At 48.1% G+C, this 10,377-nt stretch overlaps 1 protein-coding gene across 2 annotated transcripts in view; it reads left to right on the forward strand.

Annotated features, from left to right (window-relative positions):
* Positions 1-7,986, forward strand: part of SETD7 (SET domain containing 7, histone lysine methyltransferase) — a 48,888-nt gene extending 40,902 nt beyond the window's left edge. For both annotated transcript variants that reach the window (XM_017347335.3, XM_051819472.2), the window contains one exon: positions 2,266-7,986. In XM_017347335.3, coding sequence (XP_017202824.2) covers positions 2,266-2,446 — 181 coding nt within the window. In that variant the 3' untranslated portion in view covers positions 2,447-7,986. The remainder of the gene's footprint in view (positions 1-2,265) is intronic.
* The last annotated feature ends 2,391 nt before the right edge of the window (positions 7,987-10,377 follow it).

Below are 10,377 nucleotides of genomic sequence, written 5' to 3' on the forward strand. Positions count from 1 at the left end.
CCACTTCGTATTCATGAGTTTCAAAATATTTTGCACCAAAATAAACATATCTTCAATTCTATTTTCCATGAACTTTTTGAAATACCCTCAAAACTGTGGTCTTGTGCAAAATGTCACATGGGACATCCGGGAGCTAATTTCCCAGCTGTGCGTGTGGGTGAGGGGCTGGCAAGGAGCCAAGCCCCTTGGCACGGAGGTTTGACTCTGCGGCTGACCGTGCAGCTCGCATTCACTGAGCACCGCTAGCAGGTGCCCTGCCCACTGTGAGTCCTGCGTTGCCTCATTCACTCCTCCCTACCCCTCCTGAGGCCACTGCCCCATCTTCCCAGATCCCAGGCGAGAAAACACTGGCCTCCTAAGCACTCTGCCTAAGTGCTCTTAGCCATTGCTGTGCCTTGGTGCCTTCTTCAAGAACCAGCACTTGAAACTGAGTTCGCTCTTTTCAGCCTGCCCATTATCTACCCTCCGAAAATAATGACAATGAGCAAGAAAATGAAAATATGAGGGAATCCTCAGAGAAGACTTAGGCCCAGAAATTCAACACAGGACTATTTTCAATGTTTTGGAAGGCTACCCAGAGCTCTGTTTCAGGAGTGCTATTTTTTATACTGCACTAAAAATATGGTGTAAATTGTGATGAGATATTTTAATTTAAAGACAAAGAGTTGTAATTTTAATGAGGAATTCCTGAGTCCCTGGGTCAGGCATCTCCTTTGCAATGGAGCACAGCCTGGTCATTCTGTACACTTGCACACTCTCACACACACACTTGTGTGCTCACACACATGCATGTTCACACACTCATGCATACGCACACATTCTGACACATGTATGTGTTCACACACTTGCATGCTCACACTCTCACAGACGTCTACACACAGACATGCTCACATATGTGCATATTCACATACTCATGCAAACATGTTGACACATGCATGCTCACACGCATGTAAGCTTACACACATGCACACTCACACTCATACACATGCTCACACACATAGTGATGAGCGCTAGCTAAGTCCTCACTTTGTACTGGGCGCCATATGAAGTGCTTGCCATTTGTGACCCCATCTTTCACCCCAGAGATGCTGTACAGTAAGTATTACCAGGATCTTGCAGGTGACAACAGTGTGATTCAGATACAAGGCAGGCTGCCCAAGAGCACACAGTTCTCATGTGTAGAACCAGCACTCACCCCACAGTCATCTGACCCCAAGTTAAGTGACTTTCCAGGAAACATGAAACCAAAGTAAGATGGACAGAGCACCCCGTGTGGCACTGAGTAGAGGCTGTTCCTTTGCATACTGTATGGTAAAACGTGTCTGGGAGCCACAGACACACTCCCTGCCGCTCCACGTCAGGGCCCGGAACTGACCTTCTGGTTCAAAAGGTGATTGGAAATGAAAGAGATGTATTTGACCAGATGCATACAAAGCCAAGCTGGTTCCTTTCCATCTCAGCATCTGCGGGTGAGCTCAGTCTATTTTTACCAGCCTCTCCTGTGGGGGGCTGTGCTGGGGACTGGGGCTGGCTGGGAGCCTTTGGCAGCAGCTGACATTGGTCATGGCCTTGACCCCACTTCTGTTTCTGCGAGAGGGTTTGTTACAGGGATGAGACACTGCTCCCTTTGCAGGGTGCTTCCCGGGGAAATGCTAAAAAAGCAGATTGGCAGAGAAGTGCAGACCTGCCTCTTGGAAAGAAATCATCTGCTTTTATGCATCCTCTATGTAGATGGGGGGAAAGATGGGATTTTTTGTTTTGAAGATCCAAAAGCTGGGATTTTAGGAAGAAGCAGGGTTGTTTCAGTCCTAAGACACCAGCAAAGCCTTCACCCCAAGGTACAGCCAGGTAAGCTGATGCTACCAGCCATGTTAGCATCTGCTGCCAGCCAGAAGAGCTGAAATGTTGATGGGATCACTGGCTCTGATTTTCTAATTAAGGAGAGATGTTTGTGGTTGACCCTGGTTGCTGGTTTTACAAAATACAGAGTGCCGTGTGTGCTCAAAAACATAGAGCAGTGCTTTTCAAACTTGAACATGCCAGTGCATCACCTGGGAGTGTGGTTACAATGCAGGCTGCAACCCCGTGGGCCTAGAGTAGGGCTGGGGGGCTCTGCGTCCCACCAGGTCCCGGGGGAGCGGAAGCTAGCTGCCCTGCGGACCGCACTTTGCATCCACACCTGTGGCGGCCAGGGAGGAGCACGTAGGTGATTGCCTTCTGCCCCAGCCTGGCCCCAGGAATGATCATGTGCCTCTTCCTGCTCAGGTTTGTCCACCCCCGCTTTGGGCCCATCAAATGCATCCGCACCCTGCGAGCGGTGGAGGCTGACGAGGAGCTCACGGTCGCCTACGGCTATGACCACAGTCCCCCTGGCAAGAGTGGGCCTGAAGCCCCCGAGTGGTACCAGGTGGAGCTAAAAGCCTTCCAGGCCACCCAGCAAAAGTGAAAGGCCTGGTCCCGGGGGTCCAGAGACCTGGCACAAGAAACTTGGATCTATGCACTACGATTCTCCGACAATGGGACAGCCAGGGACTGCTCGTGCTGCACCATCACATCCTCTCGGGCTGCGTTAGCAGCGACGCTCTCGCACACTAACTAGGTCTGACTGCATTACTCATACCAGATTTAAAATTAGCTAGCCTTGCAGCAACATCCTACTGAGAGGTTTCGTGGAGCACTCGACCTACGACGGCGTGACGTTCGGTGGTGGTTCGGGTCTAAATCTGTCCCAAATTCAGAGATGCCAAATGATCAGACTGAAAACGGGAGATGGGGCTTTTCGGTCATGTGTCATCAGTGGTTTTTTTTTTTTTTTTTTCCCTCCGGCCAATGCAGATTGCATTCTCACACTTGCATCTGCGCCGTGTGGGAAATAGAGAATGATTACATCTGTATTCTCTAAATGTAGTATAATTTGCCTTCTAACCTTTGATCTGTATCTTGCAATAGACTGGCTTTGTTTTTTTCCTAGTACACAGAAGCCCTCTTTTTGGGTCATTTCAATTCTCAGTCCTGTTCCCTGTCTTAGCTATCCTCCCGGATGGATGATGAGAGAAACCTTCCAAACAGATTTTGTGTCACTGGGAGTGCGTAGGTCTTTCTGGCTCTTTGTTTCATTATTACACCCTAATATAAAGTACTGGCTCATAGAGCCGGGAGTTGTTATTATAGAATTATTATTCTCGCATGTAAACAAAGATATCTTTGCTTTAAGATGTGGGAAGAAATGAATTTACTTTGTTTGCATTAAGTTATGGGAGAGTTGTAATATATACTTTAAGAAAGAAGAGAGGACTATTAGTATTTCTAAGCAGTAACTGTGGCAATTTTGCAATATCTTCAATAGTGTTAGTCATTTTTTTTCTCCTTGGGGACACATTAAATGTACATAACATAGCGCAGTCTGGCTTGTGGCACAGTGCATTGAACTCAAAAGTCAAATAGCAAACTTGAGTTCTAACACAGAATTCAAACAACAAGTTTTAAATCAATACTGTTAAGGCAGACATACTGATCTCTAGGTACAAATCAAACCTTACTCTTGCTCATTGTAATTTCAAAACTGACTTGCTTCAAAGCATTATAAACTGAGAGTTAGCACCTGTGTAGTTGACAGCAGCAGTATCAATAGCCTTTCAGCCATCTTTGCAAGCCATGTGTAATCACAACTGCAGAAATAAGGAGAAAACCCTTGTTTTTTAGTTTAGCACATTAGATTGATAACATAGCTGGGATGGCTCTGAATGAATCCGGAACACTTGGTTTTCAATAAGCAGTGCACCACATGCCACCGATTTGGAACTGCGTCTTCTTTAGATGCTGCGATGAGGTCGCAGGAAGGGCTTGCTCTGACCTGCAGCCGTCAGCAGTGGCCATCTGTCGCCCCCAGTCGGTTTGGCCTTGAAAGCAGAAGCCTTCCAAGCTGTAGCCCACAGTGAGCTCCTGCTGATGGGAGAAATATGGCTGGGAGCAGTGGAGGAATCAGGAGACAGGGAAAAGAGTTTGCTAGCTCTTGTCGGTAAGACAGTGCTCTTAGGAAGCCTTTAATAGAAGAGCGTGATCCAGGGCAGCCGGCAACTTGGAGTTCAGGTATCCCAGGGGTGGGGAAAAGGGTTGCGGCCTGCAGGGTTCACCCCTCAAGGCAGTGACCGAGCGGTCCATCTGGTCTTTTCAAGGCCAGGCTTCCTGGACGCCCGGCTGTGTGCTTTGGAGCTAGGTGGTGGGGGATTCGGGGAGATCCAGCTGGATTCCTGTTTGGATGCTTAAGCTGATGGTTCACAGTACAAGAGGGAGTCTTCATGGCTTCCAGGAAGGGCTCCTGCAAAAGGAACTGCATGGGGTTTTTAGCTCAAAGGCAGCAGGGTAGGATCGCTTCTATTCTGTAGAAAGAGATTGTTCTGTAATCTGTGGCAGACGGACGGAGTCTCTGGACTTGGATTCTGATAGGTGTTTTTATTTAAAGGTATCCCAAAGTGAGTGACAGGAGGGAAGTAGGCCCAGTCAGGGGGGCCTCAGAGCCAGGCCAGGGAGAGAGGTCGGAGAGAGCGGGGTGCAGGTTAGACCTGTGACACAGCTGTCTGTGGTCTCCCATGGTCACGGCCATGCTGGGATATAATTTCTGTCCCAGAAGGGTACTCTAGTGATCCCCTTGAAATGCAATTAGAACAAAATTTTTGGATCAAAGGGATTGAAGATGGTTAGGAGTCCCGAAGTAAACTGATCAATTCTTCCAATTACATATTGAGTGAAAACACTCAGCTTACAACCAGGCCATGTGTCTATGACCTCCAGGTAATTTGGAGGCAAGAGGACACCCACGCTGAGCCTCTCTCTGACTTTCTGCCTGATTCTCCACACTTCCTGCTCGCCTTTTCCCAGCCCCGGCTCTTTCTTCTTCTCTCTCCTCCCACACAAGGAAGCCTAAGTTTCTAGGTGGAACCCCAGCCCAGCCAGACTCCCCCATTCCCAACTCTCCAGGCAAGTTGCTCTCCTCTCTTGTGGTCTGTGTCTCCAGCACTCGCTCGTTCTCTCTCTCTCTTCCTCTCTCTTCCAGACCCTTCTGTGCGAACCTTCCTCCAGTTGCTCTCTACCCCTGAGTGATGCTGTCACACCTGCTGTCCCCCACCACACCTCCCTTCATGCACACACACTCCGCTTTGCACAGGTGGGAATTGAGGGGCCCTGAGATCCGCTGTGTTGTGCAAGTAGGGAAAGAAGTGGAGAGGGCCAGGGTTTCAGAAGGAGTTGACTGCTGGGGAAAGACCAGTGTAGTCCTTGTTTGAACCAAAGTGTGAGTGGAACAGCCTCAGAATGACGTGCTTTTCACCCACTGTAGCAGGAGCTGTGTCAGGAAGCAGCTGACTCTGCATCCGGGTCACCGCAGGGATGTGCAGGAGCCCACGTGGCGGGGAGTGGAGACGTGAGTCTATGCACTCCTAAACAACAGCATTGTCCTGGAGATTCACTCAGAGCTGTCTCAGTCCAATCCTGCATGACTAGATCTTCCCGTAGCATCTTTTCTAGAACGAACTACTATCTCATGGTAGAGTTAGGACTAGGACGTAGCCTGGAGGAGCATGTCCCAGCTGGACATTGAATGGACTCACAAACGCCACAGGAGGACTGAATGTCCAACTCACAGGAAGGACGAGATGCAAAGGCCACAGAGGAGGAGGACTTGGGTTTTGTAGGACCTACTCTTGTTTCAATCCGCTTCACCCCCACAGCCCAACCTGAGCGACCAGGAAGGAAATTTGTTTTCACGACCTCTCTGAACCTGCCTGGGACTGTAGTTAAAGCTATTGGCCCTGGGGTTCTTCATTCTTGAAAATCGATTTCCTTCTCTCCAACAACCCAAAAAGACCAAGAAGACCACACGTCGCCATGCACAGCGTGGAAAAGTGACGATCCAAATCTCCTTCATTGTGAACAGCGAGCTACAGGGTTATCTTGGGGAGACAGTACTGACGCTTTTAGTAACTTTCATGGAATATACAGAAATTTCAATCGCTCATCTCGAAATGCATTTAAAATCTTCCAAGAGGGTAGAGGTACAGTTTTCCATTTTTTGGGTTTAAAACAGTTGCCTCGAGTTTCTGTCTTAAGAGTAGTGATTTAATAGACTCGTGACATCTTTTGTTTTAGAAAAACAAGCAAAACTACGTTGCAAGACTGATAGTTGTAATGTTTATTTGCCACAGATCAAAGGTTCACAAAATCTATTAAAATTGCAACCACTTGAGGTACCTCGATAGTTTTTTGTTTGTTTGTTTTTTTCTTTGAAGTTTCAGGAATTTGGAGGCTTTTTTACTTTAAAAATACTAAATTTCAATAATTTCCTTTTGCCAAATGTGTGCATACATACTCAAAGCAATGAAACTCTCTCAAGCCATATGACCACAGGGGTGGAAGCCCTTTTCGCAAATTTTAATGTGTTTGTATGTAAATAGATGTTTGTATGAAATATTTTCTTGGTAGAATGACTATATTTAAATGAAGCTGAATTACTCCAGTGCTATTTAAACAGATTACACAAATTTTGGTGAGAATTCTAGGAGTCTATTGAGATACAATGCAGATCAATTTTGACTTTTAGAAATCAAAAGCCTACAAATCACTCCGACCCGAGGCAGCGCCCCCAGGCGGTTGCCCCGAGGTGTGGAGCGAGCTCGTGGGCTTCCCCAGTGCCTCCGCCGCTTCCTGGTGGTAAGTTAGGTGCTAACGGAGGTGTGTTCACCTTTTAGTGACATCCCTGCGGGCCCCCGAGGGGCCCCAGAGTGAGTCAGAGGCATTAGAGACGCTGGTGCAGTTCCCCGGAGCACAATTTCTTTTCAGGGCAGCAGAATCAGAAGCCAGACTCGGCCGTGGGAGCCTTGGAGCTGGGGTTCCCGGCGGCCACCCTCACTGCCTAGCCACACACGTCAGGGAGGCTGCCCTCAGTGGAGCTGGGGCTCAGACCCCAGGGTGGGACTTCGCGGCTTTGCCAGCGCTGGCTGCCTGCCCGAGAGGCGAGGCAGCGGCAGGCGCCGGCTGGGGGCCGGTTTCTCAGCACAGCCCACTCACTCCCTGTCTGGGCTCTGGAAGACTATGCACCTGAGCACCCGACTTCCAACCAGACAGAGAGACGGCCTTGGTCCTGCGCACCCTCGCTTCCTCTGTGACTTCACACACAGCTCTTAGAAGTCGTTTCAGGAGCAAAACCATTCACATCCCTAGGACATACCTCCCGACTCTCCTAACTCTTAGGTTACAGGGGAAAAAAAAAAAAAAAAAAAAACTCCTTTCAAGGATGTCAACTTGCGTGGTTGTTTTTTTTTTTTTTTTTTCCCACTTTGGTCCTAGATATAATGAAATGATAAATATTATGACAAATTTTCACTGTGTATACTAGCAATATGAACACACACACCAGTGTATCTTAACATATCGACTGGGTTACATTTTGGGTCACTGTACTTCACCTTGATTCCTGTTTTGGGAAACCACAGGGACCCCGTCATGCCTGCTTACAGGAGAATGTCATGTCTGTGATTCTGAGCTCCCTACTTCAGAAGTTTCTCCTCCTGGGTTTTCTATGTTCTCTTTCTATCTGGAAATGCACTTACAAGGTTGTGAGGTGTGGTTAAGGAGTGGCAGCCAGGGGATGCTTTCAGCATTATTGCAACCCAAAGTTAACCCCACGACAGTTAAGGAGCATTTTTGGTCTTTTGTGGAATTTGAACTAAATCTATGAGCCTTATTCAATATCTATAATTTTATGATTTTTTTAAATTATGGGAAATTAATGGAAGATGTTTACATGAATACTGTTTGCCCTTACTGTGTTATGAATGAGTTTTTTGTAGTGTGTCTGGGTGCATGTGCAAGAGAGTAGGAAAAATGTTTCTGAAACAAAACTTGACAAATATTTGTAATGAAAAGTAAATTTAAAGATTGCTATAATTGCGCTATAGAAACAATGCAAGTATTAAACAAAATATACAATCATCTGTCGTTGTCTTCCTTTGGTCATCTAGGGCAGAAAAGCAGTAATAGTTTTCTGGTCATATGTCCCCTCATACATTTAAATTATTAAGCAAACTTCACATTGCAATAATTTAAAAATATTGGCCATCTACCACATTCAGTGCAGTCTAGTAAGAGTGAGGAGGAGAGAGGACTGTTTGGAGCTTGCTGTATATTTGGCGTGACTCCGCATACAGCCATCTATCCAGAGCGATTGGCCACCCTAGGTGTCTGATAGAATTCATACACACGTTAAGGGTGTTGCGTGTGAAGGGGATGGTCAGGGACACTCCCTGGGCTTGGAGGAGATAGAGGCAGCTTGTGAGGCACCCTGCGATGAAACTGGGCTCAGGGGCCAGGAGCCTCCCATTTCTGCCCAAATCACCGTCAGTGTTCCCAAAGCCCACTCTGCCACATTCCCAAGGCATAAAAGCCCAAGTCAAAGGGAGGCCAACAATGCTTCCCTGTCACAGGGACCTTCTGCTAAAGGCCCCAAGCTGTTCACTCCTTTATTTAAAAACAAACAAACAAAATATGATTTATTTATTTGAGTTACAGATTACAGAGAGAGAAGAAGTGACAGAAGGATATCTTCCATCCACTGGTTTACTCCCCAAATGTCTACAGAGAAAAAGAGATTTTTCTTTCTGTTTGCAATGGCCAGGGGCTAGACCAGGCCAAAGCCAAGAGCCTGGAACTCCATCCGGGTCTCCCACGTGGGTGCGGGAGTCCAAGCACCTGGGCCATCTTGTTCTGCTTTTCCCGGGCACATTAGCAGGGATCTGGATCAGAAGTGGAGCAACCGGGACTCGCTCGAGCTGGTACCCTCAGGGGATGCCAGCACCACAGGCCGAGTCTTGCCGCACTGTGCTGCACCAGGCCAAGGATTTTGTTTTGCTTATTTTCTTCACAGAAGAAGGAAGTTTAGTGTCTTCAAATAAATTAATGATTTTTAAAATTCAAAAACCAATTTACAGAAATTCCCAGAGTGATTTGTGAAGGGCATTCTTCAAAGACACAATTACCTGGGGTTCCCCAGGCAACTTGAAGTGATTTAGAATATCCGTGTCATCTCCTCAGCCGCTCCAGGGTCCGGGCACTGCTAGCACCGTGCGACAGTGGGAGTTTGGTTTGTCTCCATACTCCTGTGGCCGTGTGCTTGTCACTGCATTCTTGTTGGGAGGGGCGGTGAAGAGGTGATTTCGGTTGTGAGGGACACCGGCCTTTCTGGCAGAATTCCATACTGATCCTCCCAGCACTGCCTCTCCCTTATGAATAGAGCACATTGTTTAGGTTCTTTAATTTTAAAGAGACAATTTTGTTAATTACTTCGTTGAAAAGTAGGAGCGACAGAGAGCAAGGAGAGACTGCTGGTTCACTCCCTTAAATGGCTGCAATGCCCTGGGCTGGGCCAGGCTGAAGCCAGGAGCCTAGAACTCCACCCAGGTCTCTCACGTGGGTGCCCAAGTATTCCAGCCTTCTGTGGCTGCCATCCCAGGCACATTAGCAGGGAGCTGGATTGGAAATGGAGAAGCTAGAACTTGAATTGGTGCCCCAGTATGAGATGTTGGCAAAGCAAGCGGCAGCTGAACCCACTGTGCTACCACATCAGCCCCTGTTTAGTTCTTTTTTAAATTTTATTTATTCATTTTTATTTATTTGAAAGGCAGAGTGACAGAGAGAGAGGGAGAGACAGAGGGAGATCTTGCATCTACTGGTCCACTCCTCAAATGCTTGGAATGGCCAGCGCTGGGCCAGGCCAAACTCAGGAGCCTAGAACCCCATCTGCATCTCTCACAGGGTGGCAGGGCCCGGGTATTTGAGCCATCACCTGCTGCCACCCAGGCACATTAGCAAGATGCTGGATCAGAAGTGGAGGCACTAGATCCCAAGCATTCCGATAAGGAATGTGGGAGTCCCACGTAGCTGTCGAGCCTGCTGTACCCTAGTGCCCACACCTCGGGTGGGTTGTTATAAAGCCAGGCTGTCCTCACACTCTGTCTCCCAGCACACCTGCAGGCCCTGAGCTGAAGCAGCGTGAAGTCAGCACCAGCCGCTGCCCTGGCCTTCCCAGCCTCCAGAGCTGGCAGCCAAAGGAAACCTCTCTCCTTGTAAATGACCCAGTCTCCAGTACTGGATAGCAACAGAATGCACACTAACTCACACCCATTTTACAGAAAGGAAAACAGAGGCACAGACCTACAGAGTAGCTTGCCATTCAGCAGCAGGGCCACAGAGCTGGAGAGTGTAGAGGCAGGGTGTGCAGCCCAGGGGGCTCCAGGCTGCTCGCCTTGCCATTCTCACGGGTGCCCTCACCCCTTCATGGAGCTCAGGCCTCCTTTACTCTCTCAGGTTTCCTTTGCCTCGTTCAGT

The sequence above is a fragment of the Oryctolagus cuniculus genome, chromosome 8, assembly GCF_964237555.1.
Source record: "Oryctolagus cuniculus chromosome 8, mOryCun1.1, whole genome shotgun sequence".
In the NCBI taxonomy this organism is placed as follows: Eukaryota; Metazoa; Chordata; class Mammalia; order Lagomorpha; family Leporidae; genus Oryctolagus; species Oryctolagus cuniculus.